Raw genomic sequence first — 24,209 nt, forward strand, 5'->3', positions numbered from 1 at the left:
CACAGAATGTTTCTTAAATGTCTTCTTAACCAACTCACTGGATTCACAGATGCTCCCCCTCCCCTCTGCAAATCGGTCCAGCTGATATGGCAGCACACTGCATAGTTGTAGCCAATGGGCGACTCTGGAGTGTCTACTCCACCTGCTGAGTTGGATGCTTACCGAGAGTCAGTTGTGTCAACTGTGCTAGAACTGTGCTATTTGTATTTTTCATAAAACTATATAATTTTATAAGAAATGAAATGTGTGAAAAGAAAGTTATTTTTTAAATGAATATTAGATTGACTGCTTTTGAAAGACTCAATATTAAGGCACTGAAGAAAAAGAACCCCACCAAACTGTTGCTAAAGTATGTGTGGAAGGACAACTGCAAAAGATCAAGGAAAAAAATGTAAACAGCAGGATGATTCTATTCTCAGAATGCTTTATAAGTACCTTTAAGTTCTCTTTCCACTGAAAAGAAACTGCAACCAGAAACCTTAGAGTATACATTATAGATGTGTTCTACACAAAAACGTCACACACCTCCCATCAGCAGAACTTTACCAAAACAAAACAAAACAAAACAAAACAACTCTTGGTCCTACATCTAAAGACTGGCCAGTGAATGTGTTTTTAAATAATTTAAGGTAAATTAAAATGTTAAACCATGTATTCTTTTCTATGATTCTATGCTTTAGCTGACTTTTTCAATTACTGATCAACTCCTGATCTGACAACATTTTAAATAAGAAAATTTCTACTATACTAATGCCAGCATCAGGCAAACATGTAATAAATATATACTAAAACTCATAAAACATTAAGACACAAGGCTTTGTCTCAAACAGTATTTAGTCTTGAAAGAAGAAAGTGAAATTCACTAATAAACATAAAGTATCCAATAAATTTGAGAACAATTCATTAGAATTCTATTTTCTTTTATATTTAGTTTTCTTTGTACTTAAGTTTTCCACTCTTCATTAAGGTATATGACACTGTGGTAAAGAAAAGCAGTGTTTTATTATTTTGGTTCAAAAATCTTCCCTGTCTTATACAACAAAAGTTATTTCAGTACTTCTCAAACTCTTTACCTGAAATACTAACAGAGGAGTGAACTCACACTCCTATAAGCAAGGGAGATCTGGGGATACGGCCCAAGCGCTACAAATTAAAAGTTTAAGTTTCATGTACTATCTTTCAAATGTATGTAATGTATTATCTATATTTCAAATGTATGTAATGTATTATCTATATTTGTTTCAGTATTAAAAAGCCTTTTCATTTTTCTTTAAATTGTTCAGTAAAAACTTGATGGGCCCCATTTACTCTGTGGCTTCATAGACTTCACTGTGCACCCAAGCAAGAGAAGCTCGGGCTCAATCAATTCAATACAATTTTTTTTTTGGCTGCGCCACGCGGAATACAGAATCTTAGTTCCCTGACCAGGGATCGAACCCATGCCCCCTGCAGTGGAAATGCAGAGGGAGTCTTAACCACTGGACCACCAGGGAATTCCCCAGTTCAATACAATTTCAGTTTCAACTTGTGTTGAATGAAAAGAGAAATTTAATTTTAATTTCTTGGAGAAGTATTGTAAGGGATTAGGGAATATCATACATGAATCAACAAAGGGCAGAGGGAAATCTAACAAGTATCCAAGGAAAGGTGACAAGAGGCATGGGGACAAAAATTAAGTCTTGCACTAACCTAGCTGTCCACCCCTACTTAAGTCACATCCCAGTATCTATCAAATTCTAGGGTGGGATGGGTCTTTCTCACTGTTGTCACTCTAGCACTTATCACAGTGCCTGGCACACAGGATATATTAGCAGCTAACTCTTATTGCCAGGCACTGTTTGAAGTACTTGACATTTAAGTCATTAAATCTTCACAACCTTCCTGTTTGAAACCCCTTAATATCTCATTTTACAGAAAAGGAAACTGAGGCCCAAAGATTTTAAGTAACTTGCCCAAAGACACAGGGCCAAAAAGTGGCAGAGCTGGGATTCAAATCCAGCCAGTTGGGACTTCCCTGGTGGCGCAGTGGTTAAGAATCCACCTGCCAATGCAGAGAACATGGGTTCGGTCCCTGGTCCGGGAAGATCCCACACGCTGTGGAGCAACTAAGCCCGTGCGTCACAGCTACTGAGCCTGCGCACCTAGAGCCCGTGCTCCACAACAAGAGAAGCCACGGCAACGAGAAGCCCATGCACTGCAACGAAGAGTAGCCCCTGCTCGCCGCAACTAGAGAAAGCCTGTGAATGGCAATGAAGACCCAACGCAGCCAAAAATACATAGATAAATTAATTAATTAAAACAAATCCAGCCAGTTTAGCTCCAGGGTCTGAGCTCTTAACCACTATGTTTGAATAAATGCTTGTTCAGTGAATGAATGAGTAAATAAATGATTTGGGAGAAATGAAAAGCAAATATTTTAAGCCAGAAGACTTTATCTCCTTACAGTGCAGTTTGTTGCTTCGGCTGTTGAGTGGTTCTGGTCCATTCACATCTTTGCTCTTTTCATTATCCTCAATGGGTCGGAAATGAGCCAAGGTCCTCATGAATCCTCGGAAGTTTACCTGGTCCTCTCTGATCAGGAAAGATAACAAAAAGAACACCTTGTCAGTCAAGGCAAGGTGATTATTTCTTATGAATTCAATACATTAACAGGTTTAGCTAGAGTGGCCTGAAAGTCCATTTAATGAGGTCTCTTTCCATACGCATGGTACTTTAGGGCTCATAAAATATCTGCAGTTAAGTCTTGCCACAAGCTTGTGAGGTTTTATTCTTACTTTACAAATTATTAACCAGACTTAGAGAGGTAACAGGACTTACCAGAGTCAGTTACCTATTGAATTTACTTCTCTTTTCCCAGAGAGGATTTTAAGTAGCAGCAGGGCTGTGCTATCAGACAAGTCAGAACTTGAACTCACTGGCTTCAGACTCTGCAGCAAACAGCAAGTTAAGTCATTTCAACCCAGTGTCTCCCTAACCACCTCTCATGTCTCCCCTGCAGTCACATGTACCTAGTGATATTTTAACGTTAAGGCATATTATGTAAAAGCTGCTTTTGAAGTAAAGTTTATTTAGTTATAGAAGCAATAAATACATTTTTGGAAATTTGATAAAAAGTAAAAAGAAAAATACCACTTCTAGTTCTACCAATCAATCACAATCATTGTTAATATATCTCCCAGTAATTTTTCTATGTTTTTTGGATAATTGTGAACATACTGCATAATTTTGTAGCTTGCTTTTTTTAAACTTTTAGGCATGTCTACAATCAGTATAAACACTTTGAAACATTTTAACCATCTGCATAATAATTGTGTGGCTGTATCATGATTTTATTATTCCCTCATAATTGGATAGATATTTTCCTCATAATGTTTTGAAAGACCTCTTTGTGTATAAAGCTTTTTGGGTACTTAAGATTAGAGAAAATCTTTTTATCACGCCACAGGCTAATCAGTAACCCTATAAGAAATAATTCTAAAACTTGAATGAATAAAGAATGTTTTTAACATTAAAAAGGAATGTCCCATGTGACATAGTTATTTATCTAAGACAGTCATGGAAAGAACAGGTTGCCTGGTTCCTGTGGCTACCTAAAAATACATCTGAGTCTTTGCCCCCATTGAACAGATGTGGTATGTTGGGTCTCCTAAGTGCCAGCAAACACAGAGATTAGAGACCTTCTAAAGGTAGAGTTCAAAGGCTAGCTTGTGAGCCGCTTGAACTCAAACGAATGACCTTTCATTCTTTAAGGTAGCTATACTTCTAATGGAGCGTTATCTCTAAAAAATGTGAGTAAGAGCTGAGGAATCAAGGAATGTGTAATAAGATCTGAGTCACATGCCAGAACAAACAGATAAATGAGTACATATATCACTGGCATGTCTCTCAGTAAAAGGGAACTAAATACCAATGTCCTACTTTCAAATCTCATTCTTTAAAAACAAATTGAACCTAAATATGACCAGAGAAAAACAAAAAACCCAGAAGCCAAATATCTGTATCTGATTAGAGCAAGAAGCAGAGGTGCAGCGTGCTAAGAGCCGAGCAGTGTAGCCCAGCGCCATGCTCAGCCTCCTCATATGTACCTCAAGTACATCAGCACACATTGTGCCCTTAGCAAGAAAGAGATCAGTGAAAAGGATGACAGGCAACACTATAGTCACAACAAAGGTGGTCTGGCCTTTATAAAACAGCTTTCCACAAGCTGCTTCTTCAAATAATCAATGGTGACTAGGGAACACTAAAAAAAAAAGCTGGCAAAATGACTCTACGGGGTTTACTTTTCAATGCAAAAGGTTTGGATACAAAACAGCAGTGAAAGTTATCTCTGGACAGTTCTCTGAAAGGGCTAAAAAAAGGAAGTGAAAAAAGGCAAGAATTCAGCACTAAAACCACACCTGGAACAAACAGGGCATTTCAGGGAGAGAAAAAAAAAATCAGAAAATGAGGAAGTGTAGATGATTACTCATGGTCAATATGAATCTGAAAAGGGCAGGGTCTACGGCCATACCACCCTGAACAGGGCAGGTCTCAGTCTGATTGAGTCCTGTCTTCACATGAACTGGCTGCTAGTCTTCCCCTTTGACTGTCACTCAAATTTACTGAGTGACCATCTTCTCAACTTGCAAATTCCTTTGCTCTCAATTCAGAGTTCTAAAATTTCCTCTCCACGTATTTTATCTGATGGTGTACTCACTGACACTTAGTCTCATTATTAAGAACTGGCAACCATATAACATTTTAAAGTCCTCTGGGTCATATAAACAAGTCACAAGGAACCAGGAAGACATTGTTAAAGAGATTACTTAAAACAAGATTATATGATAAGCTTTATTCAGGAAAAGGTACCTAATTGAATCAGTAAATATTGACTCAGCACTTTGAAGGCAGTGTATTAGGTTAGTGAAGCATATCAAAAGCCTAGTTTTACATTACACAAACCTAAATCTGTTTGAGAAAGCGTGTGTGTGGTAGGGGAACTATATCCATAGTCGATGTCATAAAAGAAAAGTAAAGTAATGTTCTGGATTAAAGGAGGCTAAAGAGATATGAAAACTGAGCCAGACTGGGATCCTATACTGGAGGAAGGGAACATGCTAAAAAGATTGTTGGATAAACTGATAAAATTGGAATATCAGTAATATATTAGAATACAATAGGTAATGAGGGAAATAGATGAAGGTGGTCAAAGGGTACAAACCTCTAGTTATAAGATGAATACCTTCTGGGGATGAAATGTACAGCAAAGTGACTATAGTTAACAACACTGAATTGTATCTTTGAAAGTTGCTAAGAGAGGTAAAAGTTCTCATCACAAGAAAAAAGTAACTAAAAAATAAAAAAGAGAAAAAAAAGAAAAAAGTAACTATGTGAGGTGATGAATGTGTTAATTAATATTATTGTGGCTATCATTTTTCAATATATACATATATAAAATCACTATGTTGTACAGCTTAAACTTATACAGTGTTATATGTCAGTCACATCTCAATAAAGCTGGAAAAAAAGAATACATAATATTTTATATTAATATTATTACAGCACTTGATAGGTGTGGTAAGTATAAATTACATACTAGATTTCAAAGACTTAATATGAAAAAGAATATACAATGTAATAATAATTTTAAAATATTGATAACATTGAATAATATTTTGGATATATCAGGTTAAATAAAATATATATCGCCAAAGTTAATTTAACTTGTTTATCCAAAATTAATTTAACGTGTTTATTTTTACTTTTTAAATGTGACTACTAGAAAATTTGTAGTGATTATGTATGTGGCCTGAATGATGTTTTTATTAGCTAGGACTGAGACAGAGAGCATACACAAATGAGGCAAAATGTTAACAATACAACAGATGCTTCTGGGTAAAAGACATACAGGTGTTCCTCAGACTGTTTGCAAATTTTGCAACTTTTCTGTAAATATGAAATTATTTCCAAATAAAAGTTTTAAAAATGTTTAGTTTTACATCAAAGATAAACAGAAATTAAAGACAACTTTGAAGATGGGCTAATGACCTCTCTGAAGTTTAAAACAAGGATGAGTGTAGAGATATTTTAGATATGATTGAGTTAGAGAGGCCTAATATAATCAGGAGGATCATGGTCTGAGATGACCCAACCGATAGCAACATTCCAGATTAGCCTCAGAAAGGAAGCCCAATAAATGCAGGGACTCACCCCTCTGGAAAGAAGGCATTGATGATCCGGTCCCCCAGTGGGTTGATGGCAAGTTCTGGAATCCGCTGAAAGTCTTCCCGGCTGCCAAGAGAATCACCTTGGGTTAGAGACCATTGGCCCTTAGCATGAACTCCTTCAGTCATGCTAGAGTACAACCTAGCAAGGATATTACCTCCTGGAATTTACTTCTGTGGCAAATTATACCAAATAACTGCAAAGAATAGCACTTTAATAGCTGCCAAGTGTTTCTTGCACCAACTCTGGAGTGGAAGAAGCCAGGTTTGACTATGCCACATTCTAGTGAATTCAGCACACAGGTTATGTCAGTAAACCAACTGACAAACAAATACTAAGCTGTCCCTGTAAATGATTCCTTGAACATTACTATTTTGTACTTAGTAAGTTTGGAGGATGAAGAGCAACTGCAAAGTATCAAACACTGTAGAGCTTGAATATGGGAGGAAAAATTCAGAGGGGCTTCCGTACCCTTGATAAGAAGATATACAGCACTTACGAAATGCAAGGAATTCTTAGGTGATATTTACATCTAAGTAGAGAATAAAACATGACAGGGACTTCCCTGGTGATCCAGTGGTTGAGATTCCATGCTCCCAATGCAGGGGGCCTGGGTTCAATCTCTGGTCAGGGAACTAGATCCTGTATGCCGCAACTAAAAGATCCCACATGCCGCAACTAAAGATCCCATGTGCCACAACTAAGGTCCAGTGCAGCTAAAAAAAAAAAAAAAAAAGAAAAGAAAAGAATAAAATGTGACAACTAACTGACTGGCCTTTTCTCCATTGCCTTCTACAGACTAGAAGTATTTAACAATGGAATATGGCAAGAGCAGTCATCCTCTCAGAACTTGAAGTCTGTTGAAGTGAATATTGTTAGTTACCATTCACTGTATATACATTATGTGCCATTCTAACTCTGTTTATATGCTTCATCGCATTTCTTTATGTCACCACTTTATCTGTACCCTTTTAGAGCTGAGGAAATTGATTTTTTTTTTTTTTGGCCGTGCCATGTGGCATGCGAGATCTTAGTTCCCTGACCAGGGATAGAACCCATGCCCCCTGCAATGGGAGCATGGTGTCTTAACCACTGGACTGCCAGGGAAGACCCAGAGCTGAGGAAGTCGAGAGTCAGTGAGATAAAGTAACTCGTCCAGCGCTGCAGAGGTAAAAAGTGGCAGAACTGCAATTTAAATCTAAGTCTGTAAGTCAAAGCACATGTTCTTTTTCCTAAAAAACCACACTTCTTTCCCATAGTACATAAACTTTTTGAAAGAAAGGTGCTCTCCCAAAAAACGTTCAGTAACTGTTTTTTTAAAAATTCTTTGGTTGATATTCTGTGCCAAAAATATAAAGCTACCTACAACATAGACAACATATGTACAAAATATCAATGTCATAAAGGACAGAGAAAGGCAGAGGGTTGTTCTAGATCAAAGAGGACTTAAGAGACATACAGCTGAACTCAACGCATGATCCTAGACTAGGAAAAAAAACTGTTATGAAGGACAATACTGAGCCAATAGGTAAAAATGGAATATGGACCATATAGAATATGGAATATTATATAATAGTACTGTATCAAAATGCTAAATTTCTTGATTTTGATATGAGAATGTCCTTGTTATAGGGAATACACACTGAAGTAGGTGGCAAAATGTTAACAAGTGGTAAATGTGGGTATCGAGTATATGAAGTTCTTTGCATTATTCTTGCAACTTTTCTGTAAGTTTGAAATTATTTCCAGATAAAAAGGGGGAGAAAAGGAATACAAACTCAAAAGGTGATTCCTGCCTTCAAGACGTTTACTAACAGAAGAGATAAAACTTATTCCTTCACCTTCTTTGCACTAGAAGCTAATGAAATGTTCGTATTTTACCCAGGAGCCTTCAACTCTCTGGTCCTCTTGTGGTTTAACATTTACAGGTTGCTTAATTAATTCAACAAGCTCGTCTCCACCACATCTGGTGGTGACACAGGTAGAAAATGACCCAGGGGACTAAGCACAAAGTTCTGGTACAATAACTCCCGATTCTAATCTTCTTTCATCATTTAGGGTAATAATTTTTATATCAGTTAATGAATTAGAAGAAGCCATTCATAAGATAACTAGGTTGCTTAAAATGATGAAAGAAAGAAAATTACTGAGGTCCTGATTATTTAATTCTACAAACATGTACTAAGCTCTTATTATATAATGTGTTCTATGATACAAAGTCTACATTATCAACACAATGTAGCTCCTCTTGTTTGACAGAGGTTAAGAAACAATAATTACTCCCTTTTAAATGAAGATTAAAGCTGATTTGAATTGCAAGGCCACATACCTCAGTTTAATGTCTAAGGAGCTTAAGTAATTTTAGCTGCAAAAAGATACAGTTTAAATACCAGACCTAGTACCAGGTGCTGAGTCCACAACCTAGCCTAACCCCTTCGGTCTCAATGAAGAATCTAGTCGTGGACTTCCAATGTCAATAAGGACCTAAACCTTGTCTTATGACACTTTTAAACTTTACTCTTAGAATTTAGATTGTATATAAAATGGGGTCTATAAGATCAAGGGGAATACAGTTGAAAATATAAATATAAAAATGAAAGAGTATAAAAAATAGTTTATAAACTGTTAAACAATATACAGTTTATTATTGTTGGTTGTTCTATAGTGGAATGGAGATCATCTGGACAGTATCTCTAAAACTCAGCTTCTCAAATTTGTCTGCCAACACAAATCTAATGGAGAAAAAGAAATACTCCAAGCAGCTCACATACCACAAGTGTTATAATTCATTCAAAATGCAAATTTTTGTGTGCTCATTAAAAAACATACCAATATTATATTCTATCTCATAGTATACCTAGGAAAATCTTCCTTGAGGATTAAGACATTATTACTGGTAGTAGGCAAATCCAAGAGCAGAACCATGTCTAATGGCATTTTTTATGGCCAAAAAATTCACAATGAAGAATTGTTTTCCAGATATGCACAAGCACAGAGATGCTCTGGGAAACCAGTTTTAGAGACCTCAGTAACCAGAAATGCCATCCCTCTACACTGATCTTCACTGTTCAAGTTCTTTCTCTTACACAGAGATGTAGCCTCACAGTTAACTTCTTATATTTTAAGGACCCAGGGTAGATGCTTAGATAACTTATACATAATGAGGACATTAAAGTCTGCTAGTTGGACATACCTGTGGAAACACACGTTCAATTAAGAAAACAGTTTTGGGGCTTCCCTGGTGGCGCAGTGGTTGAGAGTCTGCCTGACAATGCAGGGGACACGGGTTCGAGCCCTGGTCTGGGAGGATCCCACATGCCACGGAGCAACTAGGCCCGTGAGCCACAATTACTGAGCCTGCGCGTCTGGAGCCTGTGCTCCGCAACAAGAGAGGCCGCGATAGCGAGAGGCCCGCGCACCGCGATGAAGAGTGGCCCCCGCTTGCCACAACTGGAGAAAGCCCTCGCACAGAAACGAAGACCCAACACAGCCATAAATAAATAAATAAATAAATAAATAAAATTAAACTTTAAAAAAAAAAAAAAGAAAACAGTTTTCTGGGGACTTCCCTGGTGGCGCAGTGGATAAGACTCCACGCTCCCAATGCAGGGGGCCCGGGTTCGATCCCTGGTCAGGGAACTAGATCCTACACGCATGCTGCAACTAAGAGTTTGCATGCCACAACTAAGGAGGCCGCCTGCTGCAACTAAGGAGGCCTGGAGCCGCAACTGGGACCTGGCGCAACCAAATAAATAAAATAATTAATTAATTTTTTAAAAAAAGAAGTTTTCCACATTTTAGTATAATAGAGATAAATCATTTACTATTTATATTTATTATGTAATTATTTGTATTTATTAACATTGAAATGACAATAATTTCCGTTATCTAAAACATTTAATATTTTAAATAAAATTGATAAAAATGATTTTTTTTGTCTTGGTAATACAATTTTTTTTCAGATTTGCCAGGTGAGGGAAGTAGCAGTTAGAAAAACTAATTAAAGGAACTCTTAAAGAATGGGTCGGCTGCCCACTGTTGCCAGGACCCATCCCAAGAATAGAAAACCATTTGTCCCCAGGATAAAAATGGAGAACTGCTATGGAAAGAAACTGAAAGATCCACCTGGGCAGGGTTTCGGCCAAGTGTGGGAGGCTGGCTCCCCAGGAACACAGTCCTTTTATTTGGGGAAGAGAGTTGCAAATTTTTCCCCTTGCTCCCTGACCGTATGCCCTAAAGTGAGGTCTAGCAACTTACTGGCCCTGCTCAGAGTATAGAGGGCTTGAAGTCAGTCCTTCCATCCAGGCAAAGACCTGTGGAGAAAGCAACCACAAACAAGCCCATGCCAGTTTTCTACAGTAATCTATCCACACTTTTTCATAAATATGAATGGACAACCAACACTTACCGGCATTTTGGGAAAATCAATAACATAAAAAAGTAGGATCAAGATGAACAGAGGTAATCATAATTCAGGGAACAAAAAGGAGTTCTGAAAGATTCTAGTAAGTAACGCAATAGATATTTGATAAGTTCTTGCATCTGTAAAACAAAAATAAGCTACTATGATAGAGCAGAGGTCAGAGAACAAGATAGTTTCTTGGAAATTAAAAATGTGATTGTGGACAAGTTCATCAGAAGGTCTACAAAATAAATTTAAGGACATCTTTCAGAAAGCAATGGAAAAAAATCAGAAAATATGAGAGAAAATTGAGTCATGGTGGTCCAATAGCCAACCAACAGAAATGCCATAAAAATCAATAAAGAAATAAGAGGGGGAGGAAATAAAGAAATAGCAGAAGAAAACTTTCCAGCTAAAGGACATTTCTTAACTTTTTTTTTGGCCGTGCTGCATAGCATGTGGGATCTTAGTTCCCCAACCAGGGATTGAACCCTCACCCCCTGCATTGGAAGCGTGGAGTCTTAACCACTGGACTGCCAGGGACATCCCTCAAGGATGTATTTTTAGATTGAGAAGGTTCACCTGATACTGAGCAATGAATAATGAAAAATAACCCACAAAAAGGTACAACTTTGTGAAATTTCAGAACATCAGGAGGAGATATTTGAAGGTTTCAGAGAGGAAAAAAAAAGATTATCTACCAAAAGAATGAGAATTAGACTGGCATCGTGGTTCTGTGAAACTCCATTCTGGAATGACTGATACCATTGTGTACAAAGCAAGTGCTTATCCAGGATATTGTAATCATCTGCCCTCTTGGATAAAGTCAAAGAAGAAAATGAGTCTCAAAAGCACTTAGTTCTTAAGCAGATAAATGGCTACCATGCAGGACACAATCTCTTAGAATTTATAGGTAATCTTATTTATTTATTTGTTTGTTTATTTATTTATTATTAATTTTTTTTTGGCTGCACCTTGCGGCTTTTGGGATCTTAGTTCCCCAACCAGGGAGTGAACCTGGGCCCCTGGCAGTGAAAGCGCCGAGTCCTAACCACTGGACTGCCAGGGAATTCCCTAGAGGTAATCTTTTTTAAAGTGATATATAACAACACAGCCAACTAGTAATTTCAGTAATAACTTTCTCGCAGAGTTTAACTGGTCTGTACTGTCCCCTGTAGTCAATTTAATCTGCATGGATTTACCATCCAGGAATATTTTTCATCATGGTATTATTTGAGAAAAAGTATCTGACAAAAATCCAATATTAAAATTGCTCAAAAAAATTGCTCAATGCACAGGATATTTTTAAAGTAAACTTTTAATGAAGTATAACATACATACAGGGAAGAGCAGAAATCACAAGCATTCAGTATGATGAATTTTCACCAAGTGAAGATTATAACCAGCACCCAAATCAAAAAATCGATTACTATCAGTACCCAGATACCTCCTTCATGTTCCCTTTGTCTCTATCTGCTCCCCTCCCCAAAGGGTAGTCATTATCCTGACATCTAACACAGTAGATTAGATCAGCACCAAGGATATTTAAACAAAAGAAACCTTTGTATTCAGATAATGACCAGGCTCTCACCCTGATCTGTCCTACAAAGGACCATTTCAGGCCACCTTATAGGACCCAGCTGGCTTTTCAAAGACCAATTTCAATGGCAGTGGTAGAAATATTTCACCCAAAATAATGGCACCTGAAGAAAGTAAGATTTGTGAGGTTATAGTATATATTTATATTCTGTGAAATACCGATCTAAAGATTACCAATCATTTTAACTCAACACCTATTGGTAGGCCAAGGAATTAGTGTTCTATAAAACATACTTTGGGGGTGAATCTCTGAAAGCATTTTGCAGAAGCTCCATTTCTAACCAAAGCCTTCCATAGTTTCTGCTTCATGTTCCCACTGAGACTGACACTTTTAAAAAAGGAGTACAGGGGCTTCCCTGGTGGTGCAGTGGTTAAGAATCCACGTGCCAATGCAGGGGACACGGGTTCGAGCCCTGGTCCAGGAAGATCCCACATGCCGCGGAGCAACAAACCCCGTGTGCCACAACTACTGAGCCTACGCTCTAGAGCCCGTGTGCCACAACTACTGAAGCCCGCGCGCCTAGAGCCCGTGCTCCGCAACAAAAGAAGCCACTACAATGAGAAGCCCGCGCACCACAACGAAGAGTAGCCCCCACTCGCTGCAACTAGAGAAAAGCCTGCGCACAGCAACGAAGACCCAACACAGGCAAAATAAATAAATTAAATAAATAAATAAAGTTAAAAAAAAAAAAAAGGAGTACAGAATACCTTGGACGGTACACTATAGTCTCTCACTCTGCAGAATTTGGCTTCAAGCCGCAGACATAGAGCATCTTGGGAGAGGAGAGTGAAGAAAATGTGGAAGGAAAAATATTTCTCCTACTAACTTTCTTAGGGAAGTGGGGCCTGCTAAAGGTAACAAAAGACTGGAGGTAACTTATATTCGGCTGAGCACCCTAATGGGTTCTAGAAAGGTCAAGACAGGCCTTGAGCTGAGTTTGGCAGTAAAGGCTGGAGAGAGCTAAATCACTCTATTACTATAAAAGAATTCTGAGTTTACCAGGTTATCTCTACGGCTGGAGGGAGTAGAAAAGATGGGGTTGGGGGAGAGGGGACGACAATCTATAACAAGATGGCCATTGTCGGAGGCATAGCCAGTGTGAAATCCCTGATATTGGGAGGGTCCAACAAAATGATTTATATATACACAGTTGACCCTTGAACAACATGGGTTTGAACTGTGTGGGTCCATCCACGCATGGATTTTTTTCAGTAGTGAATACTTCAGTACTACAGGATCCATCATTAGTTGAATCTGCAGATGTGGAACCACGTACACCGAGGGCAGACTATAAGTTATCCTTGGATTTGAATGTGCAGAGGGCCACCACCTCTAACCCTTGCATTGTTCAAGGGTCAACTGTAACATGCTAGTTGTTTACTATGTAGTACAATGGGGTAATTTCTTCTTGCACTCAAGGTGGCTTGGGGGTTTTGCCGTATTTTAATCCACACCATGATGGAGATCAAAGAACAGATTTCAGATCAAGTGCTTTGTAAAGCTGAATACAAAAAAATCAGCTAGACTCAGGTAACCATGAAATCAAAAATTATCCTATCACTTCCTACCACCTCTTCCCCTACCAAGAATTTGTAGAAACCAGAACAGAAAGCAGTGCCTAGTGCATCATAGGTATTCAATAAATACCTATCAAATGAGTGAGTTAGTTCACTGGCTTTCCATAGAGTGTGAAATTATGTTTTAGGGGCAGAGCAAATCTTGCCTAGATTTTAAGGAGCAGGTAACACTAACTGACACATGGAAAGTTTTCACCTTTTCTGAGGAGAAACAGCTCATTTTACAAAAGATTTTCCATTGTTTTCCAGCAAACAATGAAAGTGATTAAAGCACACATTTACAAATCACCCACTTTCTAGAAAGAAGAAAAGGACTCAAAACTAATGTGAATTCTATATCTTCACTTAGTGGTTAAATCTGAATTTATGAGGAAGACGTAATCCCAAACTCAAGTAAATTATTCAAGTATTTGGGCTGAAGGAAAAATAGAAATTTCTAGTCTGGTTAATTTTTCTAATACAAATTTATATAGTCTCCTCAACAAATGGTGCTGGAACAGCTAGATATCCACAGGCCAAAAAATAAAGTTTGACCCTTACATTTCTATCTATCGCTACACACACACACATTTTGTTTTGTTTTGTTTTGTTTTGGCTGCACTGCACGGCATGTAGGATCTTAGTTCCCAGACCAGGGATGGAACCCGCGCCCCCTGCAGTGGGTTAAGTGCATAGTCTTAACCACTGGACCACCAGGGAAGCCCCTTCTTTTTTTTCATTTTGTATAAATACACCAAAAAATACATATATATTGTGTGTGTGTGTACACATATACATACAAAAAACTCAAAATGACAAACATCCAGTTAAAAAATAGGCAAAGGACTTGAATAGGCATTTCTCCAAAGAAGACATACAAATGGTCAACCAGCACATAGAAAAGATGCTCAACATCATTAGCCACTAGGGAACTGCAAATCAAAACCACAGTGATCTACCACTCACATCCACTAGAATAGCTAAAATCAAGAGAGATAATAAGTGCTGATGAGGATATGGAGAAATTTGAACCCTCATTACATTGCTGGTGGGAATGTAAAACAGTACAGAGCTGTGCAAGAGTTTGGTGGGTCTTCAATAAATTAAGCATAAAATTACCATGTGACCTACAATTCTACTCCTAGGTATACACCCAAGAGAATTAAAACATAAGTCCACACAAAAATGTTCATAGTAGCCAAAAGGTGTTAACAACTCAAATCTCCACCATCTGATGAACGGATGAACAAAATGTGGTCTATGCATACAACGGAATATTATTCAGCCATAAAAAGGAAAGAAGTACTGATACACACTATAACATGGAAGCATCTTGAACATGTTAGGGGACTTCCCTGGTGGCAGAGTGGTTAAGAATCCGCCTGCCAATGCAGGGGACACAGGTTCAAGCCCTGGTCCGGGAAGATCCCACATGCCGTGGAGCAACCAAGCCCGTGTGCCACAACTACTGAGCCTGTGCTCTAGAGCTCGCGAACCACAACTACTGAAGCCCGCGCGCCTACAGCCCATGCTCCGCAACAAGAGAAGCCACCGCAATGAGAAGCCCACACACTGCAACGAAGAGTAGCCCCCGCTCACTGCAACTAGAGAAAGCCTGCCCACGGCAACGAAGACCCAAGGCAGACAAAAATAAAATAAATAAAATAAATAAATTAAAAAAAAAGAAAACATCATGTTAAATGAAAGAGTCAGTCACAAAAGGCCACATACTGCGTGATTCCATTTATATGAAATGTCCATAGAGAGAAGAATGGGAAGTGACTGCTCAGTGGGTATGAGGTTTCCATCTGAGCTGATGAAAATGTTCTGCAACTAGACTGTGGTAATATATAAACGTATTATACAGTGTTGTGAATGTACTTAATGCCACTAAAATGTACACTTTGAAATGGTAAATATTATGTTATGTGTATTTTGCTTCAATTAAAAACAGACAAAGAGGGGACTTCTCTGGCGGTCCAGTGGTTAAGACTCTACGCTTCCACTGCAGGGGGCTCGGGTTCAATCACTGGCTGGGGAACTAAGATCCTGCATGCTGAGCAGTGCGGTAAAAAAAAAGAAAAAGAAAAAGTACTTAGTGTGGTCTTTGCACGTGATAGGTATTCCGTAGTCATTGACTTTAATGACTGGGCAGCATGGTTTTGGTCAATTCCAGCTTTCAGTGAAGCCAGATTTTGCCCTAAACAAACATGGCCCTATGGATTTATCAGCACTTTCTAGCTCTTCTGCCAGAGGATTATGCACAAAGGCTTAGCAACTATATTCCTCCCCCCGTTATGCTACACCCCACACCTATGCTACAAGGCTTCTAAAGAAGTCCTCCATTGTTTCTTGACAGCCGCCAGAAAGGCAAACAGCTTCATTCTATATCAGTCAATCAAAGCTGAGGAACAATAGTAACAAAATGCTGCTACTGAGAGTTAGGTTGGGAGGTGGTGGTAAGGAGATATTTCATTTGACTATAAGACAATTACAAATATGAAATGATACAGCATTACATTACTCTGAAATCATATACTTACTCAAGACCAGTTTCTCAACTGTGGCACTACTGACATTTAGAGGGGATTGTCCTGTGCATTTTAGGATGTTCAGCAGCATTCCTGGCCTCTACCCACTAGACATCAGTAGCATTCCCCAGATGTGACAATCAAAAATGTCTCCAGATATTTGGCCACCCAAGGGAAAATAGCCCTCAGTTGAGAACCACTGCTCTAGACGAAAATACTGAACATCTTATCTAACATTAATACATATAAACTGATGTACCCTAGGAATATGGGTTGGCTTGGGAAATGAGAGGGGAAAGGACAAACAACCTACACCATCTTGGATTGCTATGGGTCAGCCTCCTGAAAGCTAACATGTTTGGGAAAGAGCTGTGGGAAAACTCAAGCAGAGAGAGCCGAAATTCCCAAAGGTACATTCATAGGACCAGAGCAATGGCCACCCAAACCAAGAGAAGCCGGAGTAAAGCAGCAAGCACCTAGTGATAAATGTAAATTCATTGTTCTGCTTAGTATTTAAGTCCCTTGTGGATCAATGATACTCAAAGATGAGTGAAGAAATGGTCCCTGTTCTCTGCATGCCAGATGCCTATTGTGTCTGCTCTCTGGATAAAGGCAGCTATTCAGACGTTGTCAGAAAATAAAGAAAGGAACTGCCTACCTGAGAGTCCCATTCTCTCCTTTGTCCAGGCTGGTGAACCGGCTGTAGAGGCGGGTGATCTGACTGTGGGAAACTAAAGAACACAAAATTAGTCCCAGTTGGAGAAGTTGCCCTCCACTCGAACTGAACCTGAATGTGGCCCTTCAGAAGCCAGCTGCCCTTCTGGTCCCGGGCCACCATTAAACGCTTCAAAGTCAGTAAAGTGGGCCGAAATCTCAACTCCAACTCACCTCTAGAGTGTCAAGGCAGAAAGGATGAAAGGAGTTAGAAAATAAACTAAATCAAGAGTAAACAAAATTGACTCTCAGGAATGAAGTCTAGGCTTAATTAAGACTGTGTTAAATGTCAGGTAGTTAAGATTTAACAAAACAAGGCCAAATTTAGTTTAAAAGGAAATTGTGAAATTTTCACCTTTCAGTACCCTGACTTAGAGGCTATGAAAATGCACGCTTTGATTAAGAACACATCTCTATTAATCAGTTTGATGTTTCAGGCTGGCACAGCTGGGTAGGTAACTTGTGTTGAATTAAAGATCGGGGCTTGTGAAACAGCTTGTATTTTAAAAATCTGATTTACTCCTACCCCAAGCATCAGTGGCTTTATCTTTTCCCTCAGGACTGATCTTCGGGTAAAAGATCACCACAGCCTTGGGTCAGCCTCTTCTCTGTGATGGCATGACCTCCACTGAGTTCCCAGTAAAGGAAAGGGCTCCAAGAAAGGAAATTAGGTAATTTGTAAAATGGTCATGTTATCATCAGATGACATCTACAAGGAAGCTGTTTTGCTCCTCATTTTGGACTAACTCAGGCACAAGCTGACAATTATGAGGTAATAACTACAGGTAGACAATGAAACTTTGGAAATGCAAAAAGGAATTTCTGGGAAATAGTTTAGTCTCGTGGCAGATTGGATGTAGGAGGAAAAAAAAAGTTATCAAAGGAGAAAAGACAACAGCCAAAAAGGGTGTGGCAAGTGTGGACTTTGTCCTAGGCTGTACCTTCACGGGTAAAGGGGTGGCCGAGGGAGTTCTGATAGTTGTCTTCCTCCCCCAGCTCAAGGAACAAAAATCCACCTGCGGTTTTAGGAACAATGGGATAAAATAAACAGGGGCACGGGCAGGAGAAACAGGAAGTTAGTGGCCCAGAGCTAGGATGAGAGGACACACTGGGCAAAGCTGTGAATTCTTCAGCGTCAGGTTTCAGCGCAGGCTGGGCTCCGTTCTGTACTACTGGCTCTCTAAGGAGAGCAGAGAGCAGAGGAGAAGGCAGAACCATTCCCAGCCAGGGCACAGCCAGCAGGGGTCCAGACACTGAAGCAGTTGTGGACCTTTCTGCTAGTCAGGTAGGTGTCAGTAGCTTGGTGTACACTCTTGTGAGTCAGGTTGACAGGTTCTGATTCCAATCACGGCACCACAGCTTACCAGTGAGGGGTGAGTGAGTGGGGTTGTGGAGTGAACTAACAGAATCCAGGAGAGGAAAGTGCTTGGCAAAGGTCTGGCACTTGGTAAGCACTCCAGGTTAGCTATTATCATCATTATCCTTACATTGTGAGCCTGCAGGTACAGTTTTACTGCTGTACTAATTAATCTCCAGCTTTCTCCTGATTCTGCCAGTCACAACCGTTTTCTTCAGGAACCTGACGAGGCTTTGGCCTCGGGCCTCAAAGGCTGCTCTAGAACTAAAGTTCCCTTTAGTTTTCACAAAATAAGTCAGTTAAAGAATGACTAACTTTCCCAAAAGATTTTTTGAAAAAACAAAATTCGTTCACAATCTCAACACCACTGCTTTCATTTCTTCATATATCATCTAATGTGTCACTGTGTACTTTACATAAACATAATAGCTTATTTTTCATTTATTAATTCATAATTTTTCTATATTGGAGTCCTCTTTAATAACTGCATAATGTTTAGTCCACTGAGTATTATATATTTCAGGTTACTTTTCTTTAACAAGGAACACATTCAAATTGCAGTTCTTTTTATACTAGTTTTTTTTTTTTTATTTGAGAAAACAATCTATCCACATGGTAAAAATGGTACAAAAGTGATCATAATGAAAAGTCACCCTAACAACCGCGTTCCTCAGTCTCCCTTGCCAGAGTCAAACACTATCACCAGTTTACTGTGAATCCTTCTAGAAATTCCGTATGTATGTATATATAAGTATGTACAGCAAGTTATAAAATTTTTAAGTTGGAAGAAATGTTGTCACCTTGTCCAACTTCTTCAACTAACAAGTGAGCCATCAGACATCTTTCTAATCTAGAACACCATCCAAAAGAAAGGGACACTGAAACCTTATAGTATGATTTTTAAAATTCCCTTAGTGAGTAATGGTATGACATTACATCCCATATTTCAGAAAAAGAGATCAGTTTATGGCTGCTTGAGTTCGTAATTTACCAATATGTTAAAAATAAATGTGTAAATAAGTATCCAAACAACCATAAAACTGCTATCTTCCAGGACAAACTGGGCTATGTGGAAATCAGTGGAGAAATGTACAACCAAATGCCAACTTTTAACACAACTCAATATGGTTACATCTCAATCTACCTCCTAAATTTCGGAACTAATGGTACAATCATATTGTTACAAAGAGCTCTGTTAGAACAGAAGAAGAAGGAGGAGAAAGAGACGAAGGAGAAGCAGCAGCAGCAAGTAAGCAGGCTTTAATTCAGGTGCTAAACTCACTATGACAAAGAATATAAAGCAAACTCCAAGGTGTATACCTCAGAGTAACGTCAAGGAGCAAAAAGGTATTGGAACTGCCACAAATGAAGGCAGGACAAGTTTCCAGTAAACTATTCTTACCAGAAGGCACTAGGCTAGCAGGACAAGTGCCCAAAACCTGCATCATTCTTGGAAACCCAAAGGAAGTCTCAGGAGTTGACAATTACTCTCAGAAAAGGTTGTGAATGTGGGCATATCTTGAATGAAGCTATATTTTTCTCCACTGATGGGCAAATAATTAGTTTCTATTGTTGAAAGGTTACTTAAAAGACACTGCTAATCTTCCTGACTAAATGCCTTTCTATCATCACTGTGCTCAGAGAAAGAAGGCATTTGAGAGAAACGCCAAGCCCTAAGGAGGAAAAGCAAAGTGAAGAGTAAAAATGAAAAGGGAATAAGAAAAAAAGTCATTTTGCCCTTGCCTTTATCCTAAATCTTAACGCAGAAGAACAGATTAATAACCTAGGTAAAGCATATACGTGCAACCGAAGGTAACTCTCAAAAGATTGAGAGGCTGAAACCTGCACCCCTAACCATTCCTCCTGAACACTCCACACCCCAATATTTCGCATTTCCCCTGGCAAGAGGACTTCAAGAGCTGGCCGACTCTCTCAGGAAACCTATAGATTAAGAGACTTAAAAGAGATTAAAAACAAAAACTTTATTATAACTGGGGAAGATTGAATATGGACTGAATGATAGATAATATTTATAGAATTATTGTCAACTTTCTTAGGTGTGATAATAGTATTCTGGTTATGTAGGGAAAAAAATCCCTATTCTCAGGAGATACATGCAGAAGGCTTAAGGGGTGAAGAGTTCTAATATCTGCAGCTTTAAAATGGTTCATCAAAAAAATATATATAGGGCTTCCCCGCTGGCGCAGTGGCTAAGAACCCGCCTGCCAATGCAGGGGACACGGGTTCAAGCCCTGGTCCGGGAAGATCCCACATGCTGCGGAGCAACTAAGCCCGTGCGCCACAACTACTGAGCCTGCACTCTAGAGCCCACGAGCCACATCTACTGAGCCTACGTGCCACAACTACTGAAGCCCACGTGCCTACAGCCCGTTCTCCGCAACAAGAGAAGCCACCGCAATGAGAAGCCCGTGCACCGCAACGAAGAGTAGCCCCCGCTTGCTGCAACTAGAGAAAGCATGCCCGCAGCAACGAAGACCCAACGCAGCCAAAAATAAAAAAATAGGAACTGGAAGACAGCAGCAGGGTCTTCTGTAGTGACAGAACCTTCAGGCACTATGGCAAGGCAGATGAGGGCCATGAAGGGGTCCTGCATTTTGAGGCAGGAGCAGCCTGAAGTTGAACTTCCACTAACATTCTAGCCCAGAAAATTATTCTCAAGCAATTGCCTTTGCCTGTCTTGTGCTCTTTGTTGCAACTACAGAGAAACCCACACTAGTTCTATCATCACTACACCCTTTCAAACAAACAAAACCTCACTGGCCTGTAAAACTTACTTCCCAAACCTGTTCAATATCTTTGCCACGTCACATGACACACACCAGAAGGTAGAGGCTAAAAATAAATCAATCGGCATTTATTACTACTCAGCTGGCATGAGTTGTTTCTCACAGATTATGTGGCTATTTTTTTTTAAAGGTTTTAAGTAATTCACAGCCAGGTTATTGCCACACAGTTAAGTGAACTAAAGGTGGAGAATACAGAAACTCCCAAGATACTTATGACCTTTCCCTTAATGACAACTTTTATTGAAATGATTTTAATTTATGGAAATGCTGACGAGTGAAAGAAGGTGACAGAACTAAGACAATATAGCAAATGTTTTACGCCAACACAAAGTGTTTTTAGACAGTGTTTTTTAAACTGTTAGAAACAACAGGATTTCTACTCCTTTCAAAGTTTTATTTCCTTAGAATTGGGAAAACCTGATTCCTAATCCAATATCCCCTGAAAATAGGAAAAGTGTAAAATGCTGTCACCTCTCCAGTTATATAGCTCAAGACATAGTTTTTATAACTAGCATATGCTAATGGTATTTTCCCAATAAGATGATTGTTATCTATGGTTCAAAAGGTAATAGCTAACACCTGGTGCTCATTACATATCCAGACACTATTCTAAGTAGTTTACATTTTTCTCATTTTATTCTCACCAGGAATCCTATAAAGTAGGTACTATTATTATTCCCATTTACAGATGGCAAAGTTGAGGCTTACAAGGAATTCTTACTTAGAATTACTTTTCCAAACACTTAGAGATTAAATTTCAAATACCGGATAACCTAGTCATACATGAATTCTAATCAATTTAGACTTATGAATGCAAAGCTTTCACACTGAATATAAAGTCAGTTTTACTCAATTATGCTACATTTTCTTACTGACAAAGCGAGTAGTGAAATGTCTTATACTTGTTCTTAACTTGAAGTGTTTCTGATTGATAGCTCCCCAAACTCTTAACAGAACAAGAAGCAGAGGAAAATAGGACTAATTCCACCTCTCTACCCCACCCTCAGGTATCCATTGTTTTTATTCTTCTAAACCTTTTGCATCATGCTAAAATTAATGCTTTAAAAATCAACTCTGCTGATCGGCACTAACTGGATAAACTGATGGCTCAACTCCCAGAGCAGAAGAATGACAGGTAGCATGCTGGGGGAGAAAGCACCTGGAAGCCACCCAAAATGCCCTAGGTTAATTTATCCAAATCTAATCAATTCATGCATGTATCAAGGCCCAATTCCTGTCCTCCTCAAGGCCAGTGCACAAGGACTCTTCCCTGAGTTCTGAAAGAGGTTCCACACAATTTCAGGTACCGTATGTCCTGATGCTAATCCTAACTCCTGTGGGCTTATCTCCATGACAAGTTTGTGAGCATCTTTTGTCACCATCTGCTTTGAGTACCCAGTATCGTACTGAATATAGACATTGCAAAAATTCAATAAGTACTTGTTTCATTAGGCTTTCTGGCTCAATACATACATTTGTACTGGTTGTGGCTGAGTGCCTCAGGCTTGATTCACTTTTCGGCAACTAGGAAAATAGCTCTGCAGGAGTACTCAGTTCTCACAAGGTCACAGAGTAAAATATAACCCAGAGTCCTAAGGCAATCAAGGCCACTTTCATTTGGTCAAATGTAATAAAACCAGAATGGGATTATTGCTCCCTTCCTCTTGAGGCAAAAATAGCTTTTTCCCACCCTCACTCTGGTTTACAGTCCCTCATTATGTGACTTTTTATTTTAAGCATGAATGCTTTAACTCTGCTGTCACCTTAGACCTACAGTAGTTCTTATGTTCTCACAAGTGTGGCCAGAGGTCATAACCACAAAATGTAATAAAACGTTTGCTGAGTCCAAACTGCCTACATTTCTACTCTTGGAGTCAGGGTAAGTCATAAAATGACCATAAGGTCAAGTGCCCAAATAAGTACTGCACATTATAAACAGCTAACTACTTTCTGTCATTCATTCAAAATCATCAAAAGGACTACATTGGTAGGCGGTGAGGTCCTTAAAGTCTTTATGGAGAGGCTTAATGAAGGTAAGTTAGGAGATGCTGAAAGCAGTAAACCAATCTGACAAGGGAGGAGGCTAGATAACACCCCTTCCAACTTGAAGATTCTAGAAAGTTGAACTTGTCAGAAAGCATGGGACAGCATTTAATTTATCTCAGGCCACCAATGCCTGAATAATTCTGAGGTTCCCCCAGCACTCAATATTATCTGCGAATGGACCACTGAGTTATTTACTGGCCATCTCATTATCAAAGACAGGTATCATGAAGACTCAGAGCACGGATGTTTACATAACTCATGCAAAATACAAGAGTCATAATGAATTACTGAGAATAGAAAATAATGTATGCATTATCAAGGGCTACACAAATGTATGATGGTGTTTTACCGGGCTTCTGAATTCCCAAAACTCTGTTGCCCCTTTCAAGTTAATGAGGAAGAGACTGGACTGTAAAAAATCAGTTCCTTGTACAAATTCACACTGAGGTTTTTGGAGCACATCCAATTTCCACGGCGACTGCATGAAGTACACCAGCATAGTAGAAATCAATAGATCTGAAATTAGGACAGCAAGCATCCTCACTGTAAATAAAAAACTGGTAGCCACAGTATCTGTGCTTTCTCTCCACAAGCTCAGAATGAAAGAAGGCTCATACTCAGACCCCTGATTCTTTAAGGTGTCCCGTCCCGTCTTCCAAAGCCTTACTGTACGATCTCAGTTTCTGGATTTATTTTTCCGGTTGTGGCAAGAATTTGTTTGATTTCCCACAGTTGTCAGTGGTTTTAAGTCCTTGCCCAGAAACGTCACAGGAACGGACAGAATGTTTTCTACAGAATCCATCCACAGTTCCTGAATTTGAGGTTGGTGCGAGGAAAGATAAAGGAAGAGTTCGGGGGCTTTCAAGAGCAGGGGGACGAGAAAAGAGCGGGATCAGTGATCTACGGGTGATCATGACTCCCGCCTTTGATGGGAAGGACAGCCCCACAAGAGGCACTGCCCCGCTCCAGGTAGCTGTAGCTTAAGAACAGGT

General features: G+C 39.2%; 1 protein-coding gene across 1 annotated transcript in view; it reads right to left on the reverse strand.

Annotated features, from left to right (window-relative positions):
* CHP1 (calcineurin like EF-hand protein 1) overlaps positions 1–24,209 on the reverse strand; it is a 38,058-nt gene that overhangs the window by 13,340 nt on the left and 509 nt on the right. Inside the window, exons 2-4 of the mRNA XM_036842758.1 lie at positions 16,952–17,024; positions 6,190–6,270; positions 2,444–2,571 (exon numbers count right to left, since the gene is read on the reverse strand). Of these exons, the coding sequence (XP_036698653.1) occupies positions 2,444–2,571; positions 6,190–6,270; positions 16,952–17,024 (282 nt within the window). The remainder of the gene's footprint in view (positions 1–2,443; positions 2,572–6,189; positions 6,271–16,951; positions 17,025–24,209) is intronic.

Source organism: Balaenoptera musculus, chromosome 2 (genome assembly GCF_009873245.2).
Source record: "Balaenoptera musculus isolate JJ_BM4_2016_0621 chromosome 2, mBalMus1.pri.v3, whole genome shotgun sequence".
NCBI classification, from domain to species: Eukaryota; Metazoa; Chordata; class Mammalia; order Artiodactyla; family Balaenopteridae; genus Balaenoptera; species Balaenoptera musculus.